Source organism: Microdochium trichocladiopsis (assembly GCF_020744255.1).
Source record: "Microdochium trichocladiopsis strain MPI-CAGE-CH-0230 chromosome Unknown B0I36scaffold_6, whole genome shotgun sequence".
Taxonomy (NCBI): Eukaryota; Fungi; Ascomycota; class Sordariomycetes; order Xylariales; family Microdochiaceae; genus Microdochium; species Microdochium trichocladiopsis.
The window spans coordinates 2,394,122-2,412,960 of record NW_025763549.1 but is presented as its reverse complement, the minus strand read 5'-3'; the positions used below and the strand labels follow the sequence as shown (position 1 = coordinate 2,412,960).

The 18,839-nt window shown below is 56.7% G+C and overlaps 5 protein-coding genes across 5 annotated transcripts; 1 reads left to right on the top strand and 4 right to left on the bottom strand.

Annotated features, from left to right (window-relative positions):
• Nucleotides 1–729: 729 nt before the first annotated feature.
• B0I36DRAFT_244280 (ankyrin repeat-containing domain protein) lies at nucleotides 730–3,492 on the bottom strand (the record flags this gene model as incomplete). The annotated part of the gene is made up of 2 exons (XM_046150045.1): nucleotides 730–2,811; nucleotides 2,848–3,492. 2 exons carry the CDS (start codon nucleotides 3,490–3,492, stop codon nucleotides 730–732), a joined length of 2,727 nt encoding a protein of 908 aa, XP_046011853.1.
• An 821-nt stretch (nucleotides 3,493–4,313) lies between these two features.
• Nucleotides 4,314–6,554, top strand: B0I36DRAFT_411546 (uncharacterized protein; the record flags this gene model as incomplete). Its single annotated transcript, XM_046161940.1, has 4 exons — nucleotides 4,314–4,397; nucleotides 4,784–5,066; nucleotides 5,429–5,539; nucleotides 5,850–6,554. The coding sequence occupies 4 exons, from the start codon at nucleotides 4,314–4,316 to the stop codon at nucleotides 6,440–6,442; spliced, it is 1,071 nt and encodes a 356-aa protein (XP_046011852.1). The 3' UTR covers nucleotides 6,443–6,554.
• A 4,537-nt stretch (nucleotides 6,555–11,091) lies between these two features.
• B0I36DRAFT_326014 (uncharacterized protein) lies at nucleotides 11,092–12,595 on the bottom strand. Its single transcript, XM_046154297.1, has 3 exons — nucleotides 12,132–12,595; nucleotides 11,772–11,987; nucleotides 11,092–11,515 (listed from the first exon to the last, which is right to left on the bottom strand). Exons 1-3 carry the CDS (start codon nucleotides 12,350–12,352, stop codon nucleotides 11,338–11,340), a joined length of 615 nt encoding a protein of 204 aa, XP_046011851.1. The 5' UTR covers nucleotides 12,353–12,595; the 3' UTR covers nucleotides 11,092–11,337.
• Nucleotides 12,596–13,694: 1,099 nt separating this feature from the next.
• On the bottom strand, nucleotides 13,695–15,586 carry B0I36DRAFT_326013 (uncharacterized protein). The gene has a single exon (XM_046154296.1). The coding sequence runs from the start codon at nucleotides 15,511–15,513 to the stop codon at nucleotides 14,098–14,100; it is 1,416 nt and encodes a 471-aa protein (XP_046011850.1). The 5' UTR covers nucleotides 15,514–15,586; the 3' UTR covers nucleotides 13,695–14,097.
• A 265-nt stretch (nucleotides 15,587–15,851) lies between these two features.
• B0I36DRAFT_385039 (uncharacterized protein) lies at nucleotides 15,852–16,939 on the bottom strand. Its single transcript, XM_046161038.1, has 2 exons — nucleotides 16,659–16,939; nucleotides 15,852–16,257 (listed from the first exon to the last, which is right to left on the bottom strand). The coding sequence occupies exons 1-2, from the start codon at nucleotides 16,727–16,729 to the stop codon at nucleotides 15,939–15,941; spliced, it is 390 nt and encodes a 129-aa protein (XP_046011849.1). The 5' UTR covers nucleotides 16,730–16,939; the 3' UTR covers nucleotides 15,852–15,938.
• Between the last annotated feature and the right edge of the window lie 1,900 nt (nucleotides 16,940–18,839).

Genomic DNA, 18,839 nt, shown 5'->3' with positions numbered 1-18,839 from the left:
GATTCTAGGCCGCAAACGTGTTTTTAACCTTTTCAATAGTGAGCTTTATTGCATTACTATCAACCAACGCTCAGTGACTTTTGGCTGTCCCACCCCTCCCATTGAGTGCAGGCCGCCTCAGTCCCTCCATGCCATCCATCCATGGCTGGTCTCCTCGAATGCATCCTGACGCGCGTGCGCATAGAGTGTAAGACAAAATCAGCGTGATTATGTATCGAGTATATGACAAAAAATGTGTGAGCAAGAACTTTCGCACAGCGCAAACGACCGATAAAATGGGGGTATGAGGTCATTTTTGTGCTTTCGACATAGGAAAGAACCGTAAAGGGGATGTTGTGTGTGTGTTTGGGAATCTCGAACAGTGGATGAGGAAATGCCACCGTGTGCCTTGGCGATTGAAGAAGAAGTCGTACTGGTACAAAGCGAGGCTATCGGTGGTGACGTCGATTGCCCGTTCAGGAGAAGAGGCGGACCAGAGCCATATGGGCTGTCCGCGATGCAACGTCAAAATCTGGCAAGAGACCTCCTCCCCATCATCAAAAGTCATGGCGCCCCGTGGATATCGTGCTCAGTCGTAGTGTGGGAAATAAACAATGCGCATCACAAATAGATGGCCCCTTTATGCTAAGAGGGAACCCGAGCCCGAGCCCGGAAAGGTTAGTCGTGTTGTTCAGGAGGGACCGATGTTTCCGCTGGCGCGTTTGCAATCGGGATGAGTTCCCACCATCCTCATTTCTGACTACCGGCGAGGATAATCTCGAGACCCTCGTCCCAGCCGCGAGACTCGGCGATCTCTGCAATCGTCTGTCCTTGGTCGTCTTGCGCTGAGAGATCAACTCCGCAGCGGTCCACCAGCAGCTGGAGGACCTTGGAGTCCCCGTTCTCAATTGCTTGGATGAAGCCGCTGTGGCCGCGGTAAATCTTGTTAGGGTCGGCACCCTTGGCGAGCAGCATCTCGATGATCTCGTAATCTTCACCCTCATACCGGCGCAGCGCCTTGACGATGGGCAGGTGCTCACCCGGCGCGTTGACGTCGGCGCCAGCCTCGTCGATGAGGTACTTGACGAAGTTCTTTTGGCGATCGCGGATGGCAGAGGTCAGCGGGCTGAAGACACCGCCGTTGCGGTCTTCGACACTGACGCCCGCGTTCAGCAAAAGCTTCAAAGACTCAAGCTGGTTGGCAACCACGGCTCTCTCCATGACACCCTTGTAAGCCCGGGGTTCCTTGAGGTATGGGAGAATGAGTTTGAGAATCTCTGGCTCGTGAACAGCCAAGAACACGGGCCAGTCCTCGCCACGAATGTTGGGATCGGCGCCGTTCTCGAGCAGCATCTGCACAAAGTCCTTGCGCTTCTCCCGGATTGAGGTGGTCAGGGGAGTGGCATTTGTCTTGGGTGTCCGGTCGTTGGGAGACACGCCGGCTTTCAGAAGCCACTTGAGTGCCTCCACATTCTTGAACTGGACAGCAGTTTCAATGATACCCTTTGGAGACCGCAGGTCGGCGCCAGCATCGACGAGAGGCTGCATGTACTGCGGGCGGAAGTGAGTGACACACTTGAAGGCGGGGTACTCGGACGCTGGGACATTGGGGTCTGCACCCTTGGCCAGGAGGAGGTGGAAAATCTCAGGGAGATCGTCGCGGATTGAGGTGCAAAGAGGCGTGTATACACCATCCTTCTTCGCATTAGGATCGACACCGGCTTCGAGGAGGACACGAACGGAATCGAGGTTGTTCGTGGATGCTGCTTGCTCCATGATACCAGGCGCCTTCTTGTAATCCGCACCCCGAGCAAGGAGGACCCTGAGACAGCCGGTCTGATGAATGGCCGGCCAGAGCATGTGCTTCGGGCCCGGCAGATTGGGATTGGCACCGTGGTCAAGCAGGCTCGTCACGGTGTCGACACGGCCAGCGTTGATGGCCTCAAACAACGGTGACTCTCCCTTCCGGCTCTTGAGATTCGGGTCAGCGTCGTAGTCGAGGAGGAGGTCAATGACCTTCTGCGAGCACTTGCGCGAAATCGCCTTCATGAGAACCGTCTCGCCGTTCGACAGCTTGTGGTTGGCGTCACCACCATACATCAGCAGCAGGCGTGTGAACTGGAACTTGTTCTCCACGGCGGCAACTGCCAGGGGAGTCTCGTGTTCCATGCCGGCAGCCAGGTTGGGATCAGCGCCGTACTTGAGGAGAAGCGCAGCGCCATCGAGGAAAGAGTGCTCGACAGCCAGGAACAGAGGAGTGAGACCGCGCGAATCGACGCTGTTGGCATCTGCACCAAACATGAGGAGCTGGCGAGCTGTTTCCAGGTCGTGGTGGAGAACGGACTCGTTGAGCACATTGATTTCGAGGCCAGTATCGGGCGAAACGCCACGGTCAAGCAGCTGCTCAACCACGGAAGCATTCCGTGCTTGGACAGCAGAAATGAGGGCCGTCTTAAAAGAAGGTGTCTGGTTGATAGAAGTAGTCCGGGGTGCCCACCGGGGCATGGAAGAGGGATCAGCCTTAAGTCTGACAACCTTGATAGGCCCGTGCGAGTCGGACAGGTCGATGTCGCTGAAGACGGTGTCGTCTGTCAGACCATTCGAGGACTCCTCACTTGAAGAAAAGAGAGTGTCGCGAGTCTCGTGTGGGGTGTTTCTGTCTCCGTGGGATGAAGTGGTTTGGCCCGACATGGACGCGTGACGACGAATGCGTTGGGAGCGAACAGTGTGGTCGTCCCGGGACGTATACGCGGAGGGCGGCGACATATGACTGTGGTTCGAGCTGAGACCAGGGCTGAGCATCGAGGCTTCGTCTCTGCCGTTGAGGGAGGTCTTGTCGGTGATCGAAAGCTTGTCGAGAGCAACGACCGAAGGAAGGGGTGGCAGCTTCTCGAAACTGCTCGAGTGAGCGAGACTGCGCTCGTGCTCGGCGTGGTGTGCCTCAAGCGACTTTACTTTGTTGATGCCGGCAACAGAACGGCCATGAGCCAACCGGTCCAGGGCGGCAGCAAGCCCTGTGTAGCCAATGCCCACAGACTCGTCGATGCGGCTCTCGCCAAGAGACCATTGGAACATGAGGGCACTCATCTTGAGCGCATCCCGCGTCGCACCCAAAGCGCTACTCATCTTGCCGACGTCATCCTCGGCAAACATCTTGCGCCAGCCCCGCTGAAGTCTCCCCATTGTGCCGCGCTTGTCGTACTCGAGGAATTTGGAAATCATGTGGTCGAGGGCGAGGAAGTCCGAGTTGCTTTGCTTGAACTTCTTGTCGAGCTCGACAATGACATCCGTAGGGAAATGTTGGCCTGTTCTCTTGCACTCGACAAGACCGGCCTCGATCGACCACATGATCTTGCAAAGCTCGAGGAAATCGCGTGCGAGCTCCTCAAGACCCTGCGGCTGATGTTTCGTCGTGCCCAAAAACTCGAGCATATGGATCGCGATCTTGTTTCCGAGAACGGTGGACTTGTGGCAGAGGCTCAGGGCCGTCTCGAAAGCCCGTGAGTTCGTCATGGCGGCGGTGTGTAGTGCTCCTGACAGGCTTTGGAGGATGAATCAGGGTAGCCAAACCGAAGTCTGGTCCGGCCGTGGAGCCTACAGCAAGAACTAGTTGCAAGAGAGTTGCTTCGTGGAAAGGTGCGGAGCAAACACGGAACCGTAGGAGGTAAGCCGGCCAGGAAGCAGGCAGAGAGTCCTAGAACCTCTTATACATTCGTGTCAAGCAGCCTCGAGTGGACTCGGGCGGCGGCTCGGGTTGTCTTTTCCTGCCACCAGATGGGGGGTGTGCTTTGAGACGGGAGAGACATTGGCTTGTGCTCGCCACACCCACACCCCGACCCGTGCACTCCCACTTTCAGCTCGAGTCTGGAGGTGGAAAGGGCCACGAGAAGCAAGCGTCGGCCAGTAAACCGCCAATCACGACGGTATGCTGGTCGGCTGCGACAAACGCACATGGGAGCCAGGGTGCTGGTTGCAGGCCGAGAAGCATGTCTGGACTCCAGTCTAGCTTAGAAGAGACCGCGTTACCGTGTTAGTCCCTGCAATAGCTCGCAAGGCACAGGGGCCCATGCCGCCAAGCGGAGCTGCGGTCCTGGATCGCTACTGGGGTGGCGCTCCTTGCAAGTTTGCAAGTGGTCGGCAGCATGACTACACCAGTCCCATGTGGTGAAATTGGGGCTGAGAGTACCAACCGAGAGCATGCGGAGAGAAGGGCTTGCACGGCCAGTATGTTCCTGGAACAAGCAGGCTGCCACACATGACTACCGCACGGTCGGAACGCCTGCGCAGGGACGAACGGTGTAGGCGTGCTCGACAACCGTCAGCCTGAGGACACAATGAGCACTGCTCCTGGACACAATGGTCTTTTAGGGGCCCCGTCGCCAGTCTTGGTTGGTCAGCAGCACCGCATGGAGAAGCAGGTAATGCCAGTTTTGGACCTTGGCTCGCTTGGGTGTCAAGATGCATCTGGACGCGGTGTGCGGACGGAGAGCATGCCTCTTGCAGACATAGCGCTAACGTTAGGGCCGTCACTGTCCCTTCGAGCCCGGCCCCTCTCCACGGTGTTGCCGATCAGGCACCAGAAGGAGGCAGGCTGCGTTCCAGCGTTGTGTGTCTCTCCCACGGGTGTGGAGCAGAGAGAGAGCATCTAGCGGCGGGCAAGCACTGGCGGGTCGAGGTTGTGGGCGGGACCAGTTGGTTTCCCAATTGAGCCAAGCGCCGGGGATGGAGTAGTTCTAGCCGGGCTGGGGTCGTGAGTCGCGAGTCGTGACATTGAATGCGAGATGGTGGACATTCATGCGAGCAGATGGGCGATGCTGGGGTGCGGTGCGGTGCGGTGCGGCGCGGCGAGCATCCTCCTGTCGATCCCGTGGGCAAGGATCAAGGAGCCATCATCATGCTGTTCAGTGGTGACTGGAGTCGTTCGCGTCAGCGCTTGAGGCTCGAGGAGGACATTGCGATGCCGACAGGGCACTCGGTCCATGGTTGCGATGTGGGTGTTGGTGTTTACTGCCGGCCTGCCTGCAACGTGGAAGGGACGAGCTTCCAAGGTTGCTCTGTGACCCCCAGACCACCTGGGCAGCTTCAGGGTATCGACACCCAACCCAGCGCTTCACCCGCCAGAGCAGCCTGGGCGGGCATCCATGGATGCCTGAGGGTGTCATGCAGTGAACGAGTCGAGCACACGGCACAAACAGGATGAGCCTTGCCGGCAGCGTCGCAGCAGTCCCCCACGCATGCCCCAACCAAATCCTTCTGCCGCCGATCATCCCCTCGACATTGCGACATGCGCGGCAGTTTTGAACCCTCGGCCCTGCCTGTCGACCTGCGATGCATAGCAGGGCAGGGCAGGGCAGGGCGAGCAACTACCTCACCTTAGCCGCCAAGGCGTCCCCGGCCACGTGGTGAATCCATAACTGCGTCGTCCCATCTACGACCATGAGGTATGTAGTGCGGTATCAAGCAATGGCGGCGGCCGCTGATAAACTACTGACAAATCACGGCCCTGACGACCTCTCGAATACTCCGGCTCGTCTCCAATTGCACCTTACTCGGCGCCGGCGTAAGCCCCTCTCTCATCGGCTTGGGACGACGCGGCCGGCCTTTGGTCACGAGCTTCCGCCAGATCGGCCTAGGCAAGCCTCGCTGCAACCCTCCCGCTGATAGGCTGTTGCGCCACCTCCCCGTGGCGTCAACACCCCTGATGCTGGCTTCGACATCTGAAAGGCCTTGCCCCAGCTTTCTCTCACCACGGGCCTCCCGGGCGCCAGATCTATGGCTTGGGCAAAGCATGGGATTTGGCCATCTGCACGACAAGGCAATGGCGTAGTGTCCGGTATACCCACGGACCTATCCGCGTGATCACCTTGCAGAAAAGATCCGACCTTCGTCTGTGCGCAGAGTCTCATCCGGAGGTTTTGGCAGTTCTGGCTCGCTCTGCCTGCTACCTGCTACCCGAAAGACACTCAATCCCTCAGCTGAGACGGTCTGCTTTTACGTGAAGGGCTTATCGTTCATTGCGGATCGCCCATGGCCGGACAGTTCTTCGCACAATTTCAACCAACGGTCATCTCCACCAAGCCCCGGGGGCGCGCAGGAGAAAAAAGAAAAGAAAAAGGTTTGGTCCATACCATGCGCTTGGGAACAGACTAGCCGCCTGCCACCCAACACAACCGTGCAGTCCCACGAAGATTGCGATATTCAACAGATCTGGTTCGTATGGCGCCGATATCCTCAATTACCCGGTGAACTTCCGCCTGAAATCACCAATTTCACCCCTGCCTGGACCCAATTGAAGGCCATTCGCCATATCCACCTCGAAAGCGACAGAGGAAATATGTGCCGTAAGAGTCCCCCACCATCTGAATTAGAGTTTGTGCCAACACAGGGGTGGCTCTCTCCTCCCAGCACATGGCATGGCCACGAAAGCTTCAGCCGTCCCACTCAACAACACCAGGGGTTCTAGCCAGGTACAGCCGATCCCCCACGAATGGGATTGTCCTTCTGAAACTTTCAGGACCCTTGAGAAACAAGCAGGGTCACTTATGGAGTTTCTGCGCATGAGACCTGGCCAAGAAACCGCATGGTGACAGTAATCCTTGTTCTTGAGGCCTTTCATTTGGTTAGGATCCGAGCCTCTCCAAGCGGATACATCGGCCCGGTGTTTCTAGCCTAGTTTTTGGATCCGAAATGGTAAGCGCTGCCGAAAAACCTGCAATGCTCGAGTTTGGTCTTAGTCTCGGATCACTACAGCCCACGCAGTCATTAAGCGCAAGTGTGCAGTCTCTGCGCAAAGTGACTGTATCTCGTCGAACCAGCATCACCCTCGCCTGGGCTAGAATTGGCACTGAGCCTTGAATGACAGGATGATGCACTGCTCAACACAACAGCTCTACGTTCTCTCCGCTTTTGGGCTTCCCCTCGGAATGTTCGCCCTGTGTTACCAAGACCAGCTGGCACCCATCATGATGGACTTGTCGTCACACCTGCAATCTGCGAGACCAGACAGAGACTGAGACTACAGGTGATAGAGTTAAATCGAGTCGTACCATTGTCTGCGCCGCAGTGGGACATGGGCGTTTTCTGGCGCCGGCTCGCGTGGTGCTTCGCGAAGTGTGGACGCTTCCGAGGCTGGGCCTGGACCTCGACGACGCAGCCGCGATACGCATCCAGGACCCCGAAGCGCGCTACGCAGGCGAGACAAAAGCTAAGGGGGGCGCTATCGTTTTCCAGGAAAACTCTGGTGTGGGAATGGGCGACGGCCCATTGTCCCTTTGGTGCAATCAGCGTGGACGATACCAGGCGCGAAGGCCAGTGTTTGCTGTTGAAGGCAAGGAGATGTTGATATTGCACAGGCAGGGTGGTTTGGCGGACCTTTGAGATGAGATCGGGTGGCGCAGTGTTGCGAAGCCTCCAAAATCTGGCAAGGGTCAATCTTGATTTCTGCTCCACATCCCGATCGACTGGGTTGGGATCCCCAGTCGACGCATGGCCACAGAAATAGCCGAACGAGAGCGAACCCCAGAGCAATACCCCTGCTTCGTCCGTCCGTGCCTGGACTGACAGACAGCACAGGACAGGTCCCGAAGGCTCGAGCTCGTCTGGTGTTAAGTGCGCACCGCGATTTGTCGGCGCCAGTCCCTTCGCACGATCCATACGAGTTGGGCTAGCGAAGCCGACAGCCTCGCAGACCTGCCTCGTTTCATGATGCCCAAGCGCGGCTATCTCCGCATACGAAGCTCGACAAATGGCTTTGTCCCGAGACAGGCTCTGGCCAGTGAAGCAGGGCTAGGCACAGTCGTGATTGGTGCTCGCTGAAGAAAAAGCAACGACGACCACTCTGGTGACTGGGACGCAGCCATTCCGACAGTTCTCCCTGTTTCACAGTGGCGTGGTGGCTGCTGACACTTGTCTTTCACCCCACGACAGGGCTTCTGGTCCCATTAGCAGCGTTACGGCAGCAATACGCCAGCCATGCGCGCAATTGGCACCTTGCAGCCACTCCATTTGGATCCTGATGCAGTGACCCGCGCTCCCAACCCTTGCCGTAGCATGGATGCAGCCCTGTTCCCTGACGCAAGGAAGCATACGGAGAAGGAAGCAAGCACCTCCCGAGCGTCGCACTAGCCTTGCAGGCGACTCGTCGTTTTGTTCAGGCGCGCTGCGTTGCAAATCCGAAAAGGCTAGCGGTTGCTTTCTTCCTCGATGGCTGCGTGCGCTCCCCGCTGGATGCTGCCGGGATTGGCTTTTTTTTTCTTTTTCTTTCTCGCAGGACCCCCAGTCCCCGCCGACCATTGTGACTCAAGGCATATCTGAGAACCGCCAGAATGTGAAACCCGCACGTGCGGAACGGCAAGTTAACGGCTGCAAGGGCCTCTCCTCTCGTAGGCCTGTAGGGTGCCTGGCCCAAGTGGCGGGCGCTTGCCACAGGTCGACACGAGGAGTGACCAACAGCTACGGCGGTGGTCTGGCGTTTGCCCCCCGTCACGAGTGTCTCACAAGCTGTCTAACCTGATGTTCCGGTATCCGACGATAATGATTCCGTGTGGCTGGGTCTTGTTGACCTGACGAGGCACGTGGGCATTTGCGCTTCTAGCTCGCAGCTCAAGTCCCATCAGCTTGTAAGCAGATGCTTCAACCCAGCCTCTTTCATGGTTTTTGCCGAGTGAGTTCTTCTAATCAACACGAGTCGCCATGTCGCTGTGCACAAAAAGAGAGAATCAACTCGTCGTCTCGGCTAGAGAACCCTGGGATCTGCGCTCTTGTCCAACGTCAAAGCGCAGCGACTCCGTTGTGACGGCTCTTCCCGTTCCCAGTTTTTTTACGTTGCCGTGTCCGAGCGTGTCAAACGACGAGGGGGCTCAAGCGCATCCCCATCCGACACTGGCAAGTCTAGACGCGCGGAATGCAGTGCACCACGAAGGTGGGCCAGACTTCCCGAAGAGAGGCTGAAATGAAGAGAGAGAGAGAGACAAGCTGCAGACAGATTTCAGTCTGAGACCCGATGAGTCTCGGCACTCGTACGCCGACGAGAACGATCCGTGCCATTACAATACACTTGCTGGAGCGAACAAAAGAAAGGAGGAAAAGCAAGCACATCCCTCTATGGTGTTCCTCTTCGTGCATTGCATAAAAAGCTCCGAGCCTCAAAGCAGGTGATCAACGGGCGGCTACGCGGGCGGATATGTATGCCGTATTCTGAATCAGAAAGTTCCTCTGCGCGGAGGGCTGGGCCGCTGCCGAGCGTCTTTCCACTCCGCTCCGCATCCGCGCGCCCGATGTCATTCGCAGCTCGGAGCGGGCGAGACGACGAGGCCAAGGTGTGTGTACTCATATGCGAGACATGCAGATCGACATGTGTCGTTCCGGAGGGGCATCAGTCGGCGGTGGCGCGCCGGGTCACGTACTCCCCACAAACATAGAACCACGATCAGAGTAGTGTGTGATATCTGTGTGCACATGGCGGAATGTATTTTTGTGTACTCCTGATCCGCAGGCTTACCTGGCTCTGCCTTCCCAGCAGTCGTGGAGAAGAAGTACAAGGAATGATAGAAGCGGGCTCATGGTCTTGGGATGTAATGGAGCTCAGGAAAGTGCCAGATCGCTCGGGTGGTTCGAAGCGGTTTGACATCGCTCCTGGCGTGCTTCTTGTGATGTTCGTTACAGGGGGTTCAAGACACTCGGCTTCCTCACTTGAGGGAAGCTGTGATGCCTGTTGGATGCAGTGGTTTCCTTTCATACCCTCGGGATGCCTTTTTCTTCTGCCGCAGTAGCGCATTGGCGGCAGGGACAGCGTAGGGACATGGGCTGAAACTCTGGGGCAAGTCTAGGCTGTGCTTGAAGCATTATTCTCGCGCGGCCTCACGGTTGGAAGAACATCCTTACATTTTCCTATGACTGACACAACATGTCTGGCACGCAAAGCTCAGAGCAGGGACGCCAGCGCGATTTAGCAACCAGTGGACAAAAGAACCAGGCAAAGCGACATGTCATAATCCCTTTCCCCGCTTACACATACTTTCAAAAGCTCCGACATATTGCTTTTTCCGATATGACGAACGTGCTAAGCGTGAAACCGGTGCAGAAAAAGTATACTCTTATGTTCTTTTTTGCATTGCCACTGCTCTATGGACAAGGGGTTGCCATACCACGCTGTCGACAATGTGATTCCGACGTGGTGTCTGGAAAGTTCGCAGTCGGTGTGCATGCGGGAAAGACGGAAACATTCAGGGCATAGGGTGATGGTGTGGCATGAACGGGCATGTTCGGGAGAGCAATCGCTGGCATCTACACGAAACTCTTTGTCGCATCGATGTATCGCCATTGCGAGCATGGCTTGGTCTCTAGAACGATTCTGCTGGCCAGCGTGGATTTCTCAGACTGATAGTATTGAACAAGCACGGGATAGCGTGGCAGCAGATTCGATATTGTGGCCTTAGTTCCGCTAAGGGCGAGTCCTCGTCCGAAGTTGAGGAGCTCAGCCAACTCTTGTGCATAGCCGGAGAATATTGGCCCCTGAAAGGGAGCACTGATATCCCCAATGGAGGCCTTTTTCAACACTGTCATCCGCGTGCCGACCTCATAGAACTTGTCTCCAGATCCCCGGCACTGCCGACGAAGGCCAACCACTAACTTGATGTTGTAATTACTGGTTTCTCTGTCTGTCGATTTGTGAGTAAGCCTCAAAAGATGTGAATCTTCTTTATGATCCAGAGGGCCAATTCTTCTCCTCGCAATAGCTTGAGTGATACGCTGATATGCACATTTGTTCTGCTTATTATTACTACACTGAAACGTTTTGAGACGACATAAATCAACAATGACAGCAGTGGTTGACAGCTGCCTCGCGCCAAGAAACCTGCTCATTCTTCTAGCCTATTTAACGTATAAACCATGAGAACGAATCTTCAACTACAAGCGACTCCCAGCATATCTTCCGCATTGTTGTGGTCCTGTCTACTATTGATGTTTTGAGTCGGTGTCGGTGTCGGCTCATTCGATCGAAAAAGGTACGAAACATCACACAGCAGACAGAACTGATGGCGACGAAGTTATGAGAAGTTTCCTTTGGGTCTAGGGAAGGACTCTGCCGATCCTGTCGAGATCACTGATAGGTACCACAGTTAAACAAAGTATTCATTAAATAGCTATGAAGAGAGGTTGTCGTTCGTCATGCTCATGCTCTATCATTTACTCGTCTCCCCTTCCCAAAAGAAAAAAGAAAAAAAGGACCATAACCTCCCCCGTCACAAACTCCTGTAAGCCAAAATTCCACTCTTCTCAAATCTGCCCACCTCAACTTTCTCCCCTATCCTTCCACGCGCAACACACACACACACACACACACATACAGTTCCACGCTCACGCAATGGCGGTAAGCTCCTGGGGCTTCAAGCCCTTGAGGCTCACGGGCGCACAGCTGACGTAGCGCGTCGAGTAGAACGCTCCCGTGCCGTACTCCCAGTCCGGGTTCACGACGTTGCCGGTGTCCGTGCACTCGAGGTCGAGATCGATGCTTCCCGCGGCGCGGAATGTTGTACTGTGTCGGGATCAATGCAAATGTCAGCGGTATTTCTACAAGCAAGATTTTTCGCTGTTCCATTGAGAGAGAGAGAGAATGGAAACTAGATGCTGCGTAGCGGGTTACCTCTTTTCCCCACACTCTTGCGTGGAGGCAGGGAGTTCACAAGACGAGGACCGAACCATAAAACAGCACAGCAGGAAACTCGAGCAAGATCAAAATGACAAAAAGAGAAAGGGAAGAGAGGGGAAGGGGAGGGAGGGGGAGGACTTACGGCCACGCCGGATCCGCGTCACTGCATGACCAGGTCTGGTTGACGCTGAGCTTGTGGCCCGGGTAGTCAAAGGCGAAGGTCGTGGTAGTGCCCTGCCCTTCCGGGTCGGGCATCACGCAGTCGTAGTTGAGCGTGCCGTAGAAGAAGTCGGAGAGCTGGCTGCTCGCGGCGTGGCAGGAGGCCTTGTACGTCAGGGCTGAATTTGAGAGCTCGAAGCTGTCGTTGGGGAAAGCGGTGTTGTTAGCATTGGGGTCCCTCATATTTGACTGATGCGCCAGAACGACACCAAGGCGGGGGGTTTGTCTCCATTGGATCTCGATGTAAAAGAAAATTCAATGATCATGGAGCGAGAACACGTACTTGGCATAACCCCACGAGTTCTGGTGCGAGGGCGTGGTGAAGAGGTATGAGGCGTTGTAGACAAAGTCCTCAAGACCCCACGCGAGCGCATTGAAAGAAGTATCGAAGCAGCCGGGGTTGTCGTCGCGTGGTGCCGGCGGCTGCGCGCCGTTGCTAGCAAGTGGCACTGCTGCCGCAAGAGGCAGAATGGCCGTGGCCACTGTGGTGAGTAGTCTGAGCATAGTCGGCGGCTGGAGCTGATCTCGGCGTTCAATGTGATATTGGAATGTGTTCGACGAGGGGTTCTTCAGAGAGGTAGACTAAAGAGGTGTATCAGAACAGGATGAAGATGTGCTGGATACTGCAGTCTTGCAACAGATGCTCCAGAGCGCTACGAGTCTGCACTTATAGATGTGTGTGTCTTTACAAGTGTTCTCCTACATGATCGGCCACCCGCGATATCCGATGAGAATTGCAAACCTCGTATGCCTCTCCGTTCTCAAAGACAGTCAACGTTGCATTGCGAGCTGGCTGTGCGCACCGAACCGGAAAGAGGGGTCCCAGTGACGTCGGACCACACATGGTGTGCCGGACATGCCATGCCGGCAGATGGATCTGCGCCACCCGAGCTCGTATCCCTGGCCTGGCGGCCGGGTGGTGCCGATCGTGGGGTACGCGGTGGCGTTGCTGGCGGCATACGCAGTACCTACACCTACCTCAAGGCATCCTCGCGGCGACACGAGATCGCAGCTGCTGTACTCGGACAGCCACGTGGGACTGCTACACCGGAGGACAATACCCTACGGCCGGCTACAGGGACTTTTTTTTCACGGTGTCGGAGGCAATGGTTGGACATTGTCCTCGTGACCACGACGGCGGGGGTTCCTCTCTGGGCTGCCTCGATGCCCTGGCCTGGGAACCAGGTCCACACGTTGGGGGCTTCGTATTGGCTCCCCTGCGAACCGTGTTGTCTGAGTCTTACAGACCAGCTGTCATCACACCGCCCCTCCCATTACCACAGGATTCTCGAAGCTGCAGCTCAGAGTTGTGTGTGCCGGCACGTCTTCCCCGTGCAACACGGCACGCACCGCTAGATCGCCCCCCGGCAGGCAGCGGGAGTGCTAACCATTAGAGTTGGATGTATACTGAAGCCTGACGGGCTTAGCGCTGAACGCTGCTATTCTTTCACAACTAGCGTGCTAAAGTAGGTGAGGCGATCCTAAATGCACAGGCAGAATGCCGCCGCAAAGAGCACGCCATGAAGCGATGCAAGAGGCATTCCGCAACGTTTTGGGCAGACTTGCGCGCGCAGATTTCGGTGTGCTGCCCATGGTAGACCATTCTCTGCCACCCGCCACGACGGTCGAACCGACTGCTGGGACAAAAGGGTCCTGCCAGTGTAACATCCACTGGTTGAGCCGAGGAACAGGCCGATTATGCTCGTGTCACACGAGAATCATGGCGAATTGAACAGGTACCCAGCCTCGCTGCTGTGGCCTCGCGGAACGTCCCCGCGATGCAGCTTATTGGGCATGGAAGCATTCCAGAGTCTGCGAGTTACGCAAGCCGAGAACCTGCCGGGCATGAAGCTTTAGCTGCCTGCACGGGTTGTCACTGTATTCTGGGCATTAAGAATGTCTTGGATGCAGTCTTGTCTGCCCGACCGCTATGATTCCTGGAAAGCGAGCGCCAAAGATCCACATGTTGGCCGATGAGCGAGACACTTCGAGTATCTCAGACATTGAAGCGGAGGCCCTCGAAAAAATGGAAGACCTCAAGTGTGGCAAAAGTTCTCCCAGCTACACATCCCTGGTGCTGGTGTGCAACACGAACGCCTTCGGCTCGCCGGCATCGCCATTTTGAACCCTTGGTGGGGGCATGTTTATGGTCAGGTGACATTTCATTGCCCATGCCACGAGCGTACGACATGGCCATGACGGTCGCGATCCTGCTCGACCATTCACGAGAGCTCTGGTCAGGGCTCTAGCTAGACCTTGACAGACCTGCCTCGGACAAAGACCTCTTCCATGTTCCGGTCATCCCCCGTCATGACAAACTTGTCAAACACGGTCGCCAGCGAGTCCTCCTCCTCGACCATGGTCATGATACCACCTGGCGCATCGGCGTTGACGAGGATGGCGTCAAACTCCTTGCCCACCTCAAACGAGCCAATCTTATCCTCGAGACAGCACACTCTGGCGCCTCCCATGGTCGCGAGGTAGAAGACCTCGGGTATGGTGAGCCCTTTGTCCTCCCCCTTGCTCGCCACCTCGTGCGCGTTGCTGGCCACGAGGGCCTGCCTCATCGCGTCGAGGATGCTGCTCGAGAACCCACCGCCGCTGTCCGTCCCGAGCCCGACCTTGACCCCGCGCTTAAGGAACTGCCGTATCGGCGCGGCCATGAACCCTCCCCCGACCGTCATGTTGGACACGGGGCAGTGGGCCACGCCGCAGTCCAGCTCCCTGAGCCGCCCAAACTCGTACTCGGTCATGTGGCAGCAGTGCGCGAGGATCGTCCGCCTCCCCAGCAAGCCAAAGTGCTCATACAGGTCCGCCTCGTTGTCGAACTGGGGGAAGAGCTTCTTGGTGTATACAATCTCCTGCTCCGCCTCGTTGAAGTGCGTCTGGATCGGCAGGCCACCTTCCCCCTTCTCCTCCTCCTCCCGCGCGATCTGGCCCAGACCCCGGAGCAGCTCCTCGTCGCAAGTGATGGCGAACCGCGGCGTGAGGACGTGTTTCAGCAGCACGCCCCTGGGGTCGATGCTCTTGATGTGGGCGATGCAGCTGCGCGTGTCGTCGAGGGACGCCTGGGCGCTCGCGTCGCGGTAGTAGTCGGGCGCCTCGCGGTTCATGTTGCACTTGCCGACAAACGCGCGCTGGCCCTGGGCGAGGCACTGGTCCGCGAGGATGTTTGTGGCCGCCGCGTGCATGGAGCCGTAGTACGACGCCGTGGTGATGCCCTGGCGCAGGAACCCGCGCACGCAGCGGGCGTAGACGCGCCGCGCGTGCTCCGGGTCGGCGAAGCGGGCCTCGTTGGGAAAAGTGACCTGCGCGAGCCAGTCGAGGATGTGCATGCTCTGGCCGAGGCCGCGCTGGGCGTACTGCGGGGCGTGGTTGTGCGTGTCGACGAAGCCCGGGATGAGGAACTCGCTGCGGGAGAGGCGGCGGAGCGAGTAGCTCGAAGGAGAGGAGGAGGAGGAAGAAGCGAGGTCGAGGTTGGGGATGCTGGCGGTGGCGACGGCTTCTTCGAGGTGGCGGTCTACGTCTGGGGCGGCGATGTTGCGGGCGAGGTGCACAATGGTGCCGCCGGCCTCGGTGTCGATCACGATGAGGCCATTCTCGATGATCTCGAGCTCGGTCAGCGAGGCCGAGTGGATGAGGGTGCCGTGAAATATGAGGTGCATTGCTTGCGCGTGGCCAGTACTTGAGGTCGGAATGACTCAAAATAGAGTCTGATGTGTGGATGAAGTAGAAGGCACGAGAGTCAAGTCAGGCATCTCACCGGAGCTCGAGTCTTATCAGGCAGCGCCGATGCCCGGACCGAGCTTCCCCACCCGGAGCCCCGGCCCCGCTTCGGTGCGGCGGGCGCGTGGAGCCATTGTTAAGATGGGATGTCTTGGTCGAAACTTGCAGCTGCAAGAATCACGAGCGCAGATATTCAGTACGTTGTACCATGCAGTTTATATAGGTTGAATAACGGACCAGACAAGCTCAAATCTACAAAACATGAATCAAAACACTAGGTATCATGACGCTACAAGACTCCAAGCTGCCCCAGCTCCCCCACACCAGACCATTCGCTCGGCTCATTTTCCATCACTCTGCCACCTCAAACTAGGACCTGGATGTTCTTCCCGTGCTTCTGACTCGCAACCTGGACCTTGCAGTTCTCGCAGTACCACTTGGTCTCCTCCCACCAATGCTTCCGGTCCGGCAGCGGCCACCAAAACACGTTCATAAACGTCTTCATGCCATCGGTGCGGCCCTTGACGGTCGTCTGTGCGCGCTGGTGGCACGAAGGGCAGTCGATGGTCTCGGGCCCGTCGGGCTTGAGGTCTTCCAGGTTGGACACATGGCGCAGCGAAGGCTCGGCGTTCTGCGGTTGTTGCTCGAGGGACATTGTGACAGTCTCGGGTGCTGGGCCCGCGCTGTTGTTCTAGTTGTTTGGTGGGGGCAGGAAGGTGAGTTGTCCGAAGAGGCCGAGAAAGTAGTCGATTGGTGCGGAACAGGAAAATTGCTACTCTATGATGTAGACTGCTTGAAAGCGGTTTTGTATAAGGTTGGTTCCGGTGTCAATGGTTAAGGCAGTGAATGACTGTGTTCGTGAATGGTGGCTCTGCAATTATATTATCTGGCAGGTTGAGATAGGGGCCGCTGATCAATGAGTTGAGACTCGGTGCAAACATCCAGGCCTCTGTCGGGGATGGTATCGTACTTATACTTATACTTGATCACAGCGCTGCGAATTGCTTCGTATCTTGACCCTATCAACGCCTTGGTCCCCGGCAGTCCAATCGCCCCCAACGCCGCCAAGCCACGGTGGGCTTACATCTTAGCCAGCTGCGGTGTGATCCCGCTCGCCCTGAGCCTCCCCGATGCCCTGCGGACAAGGATGGACATGACGTGGGTTGTGCTGCTTTCAGCCCGTAGCGACTCCCATTCATTGGGGCAGTATACGGCGGTTGAAATTAAGCGCAACCCTTGGCACCAATTTGCCCCTTAGTGTAGGCAAACGGCCCCTCCATGGCATCGCAAGGTTCCCTCGCTTGATGGGCTGTACTGGTGCGGAATCCCGGATCGCAAAGCCAACGACGCGCAAAGATCTTGTGAAGTCAATTTAGGTCTACAAGAGGGCCAAAAAAAAACACCCCGAGAAAGCCTTGGCCAGTTCCATTCCACATCGGGTAATTGCAGGTGGGGGCACATGCTGACGTGGGCGGGCTCGGACTGATGGGGAGGCGGAACGGCTGAGGAGCACAGGGTCCTCGCCCCCAGCGCATCAGCCCGCATGGGGTCGGTCTACTGGAAAGAAGGGCGGGTTACAGGGGGCTGGGGAAGGCGCAGCCCTACGCAATCCCATGGAAGCAACTATCTGGAGTCTCCAATGCACGCCGGGGACATCACTCGTTGGCTGCTTCCGTTTCAGAGTTCGATGGAGTTTATCGCTTAGTTTTTCGTTGACCAATCGCCGTGCGTCTCTCGTAAAGCAGCGCGGCAGAACCGAGAGCGCCAATGTCAGATTTTGGTGGCTTTCACACGAGCGGCTGGCCTACGTCAGAGCGATCTGCTCTTTGAGATTCTTTCCTGCCTTGTGCAATGGCGATGCCTCTGGGAATCGGTATCGACCGCTTGATATTTTTTTGATTTTTTTTTGGTTTGGGTACAAATACGCCAATCCAACTAGCCGTGGCAGTATATGCATCGCAGCAGCAAAATCCATGACCTGAATCTGCTTACCATGGCGATAAGGGAAATAGTGGTATGAGCGTGTGTCGTCATCGTGCCAGCAGCTGTGCACATGCTTCTTGATCATGGTACAAGACAGGATACTGCAGATCGGGAAAACAAAACTTCGGACTGGAGAGATGGTGCCTCTTTCGCGGATGACTCTGTTATGCTTAGCCCATGGGTCTGCTTGCCGTGCAAAGCCGGGCCAAGTCTTGATGTATAAGAGTCCGTGTTGCTCCTCAGGATTCAGTCACAGCCGCGAGCCTGATGTCCTCGCGCAAACCGTTGACTTGGAGGTGACCCAGCACCTCCCTGCACTGGTGCCCTAGCTACCTGCCTGCGTACTGTGCATGATTGGGACGATCCTCAGCCCCGAGTGTCTGGCAGGCCGGGGTCAGCCAGCCGATTACCGCATTGGGTAATGTGAAGTACAATTACCCCCCACTAGCGGCACTAATCATGGCACTTTGCAGGCTGGGCTGATTTCATCCAAGAAACCGGCGTGGCAGATGTGCACTTTCTATGGTTCACACACCAATGGTCGAGGTAAGATGCGATGCAGATGTACAGAGCTGATGACGCAGCCTGCGATCAAGTGGTCCGTTGTTCATTTCTGCAGCACCACGTGTGCCTATTCATTAAGAACAAAGGCGCTCGAAGCCACAGCCATCTTCGCAGGGCTCCACCAGAAGCTCTACTTACTGCAAGCGCAGCGAGGCAGTGTCCCCTGAAGCGGCCCGCCTGTCACGCCTCTTGGACGTCGCTCTTTTGGGTAATTGCAAGTCGTTGGGCCCCCCCCACCCCTGTGGGTGCCATTGCAAGTGCCTGCTCCTGCATGAGGGCATCTACAGTGTAACCCTCCGGCTGCCCAGTGCTGCGTGCCTTTTGCCTTCAACACAGCCAGCTCCCTCAAAGTCTGCCTTAGAACCCTGCCAAGAGGGTCAGGCAGACAAATTGCACTTGCGGCAGAAGCCCACCCCGGCAAGTGCCATGTCCCAAACATTAAAGTCGAAAGACAGCCACGCCCATGTCCGATACACTCAAACGCAGCTGTCTGGCCACAACACCACACATTCCCACTCTCTCCTCGCGAAGCCTGTCACGGTCAGACTACAAACGACCACATAGGGTTCCACCTCTGACGACACATAAAGCAGGCTCCTGGCCACGGCGGCAAGACGGACCGTGATTCAAAAACAGAGGACCGCACGAGAGCGAACCCACACGACTACGGCCGGCTGCAATGGCATCAAATCAGCAACCATACGAGAGCTCAGCGGCC

What these genes read in the sequence shown, in the direction of transcription:
- B0I36DRAFT_326014 (XM_046154297.1), bottom strand. Translation starts at nt 12,352, where the DNA reads ATGCTCAGACTACTCACCACAGTGGCCACGGCCATTCTGCCTCTTGCG. An exon ending in AACTCGTGGGGTTATGCCAA is followed by an intron (nt 11,988 to 12,131) that starts GTACGTGTTCTC and finishes CCCCAACGACAG; the next exon opens with CTTCGAGCTCTCAAATTCAG. An exon ending in GACGCGGATCCGGCGTGGCC is followed by an intron (nt 11,516 to 11,771) that starts GTAAGTCCTCCC and finishes ATCCCGACACAG; the next exon opens with TACAACATTCCGCGCCGCGG.
- B0I36DRAFT_326013 (XM_046154296.1), bottom strand. Translation starts at nt 15,513, where the DNA reads ATGCACCTCATATTTCACGGCACCCTCATCCACTCGGCCTCGCTGACC.
- B0I36DRAFT_385039 (XM_046161038.1), bottom strand. Translation starts at nt 16,729, where the DNA reads ATGTCCATCCTTGTCCGCAGGGCATCGGGGAGGCTCAGGGCGAGCGGG. An exon ending in ACACCGCAGCTGGCTAAGAT is followed by an intron (nt 16,258 to 16,658) that starts GTAAGCCCACCG and finishes CTAGAACAACAG; the next exon opens with CGCGGGCCCAGCACCCGAGA.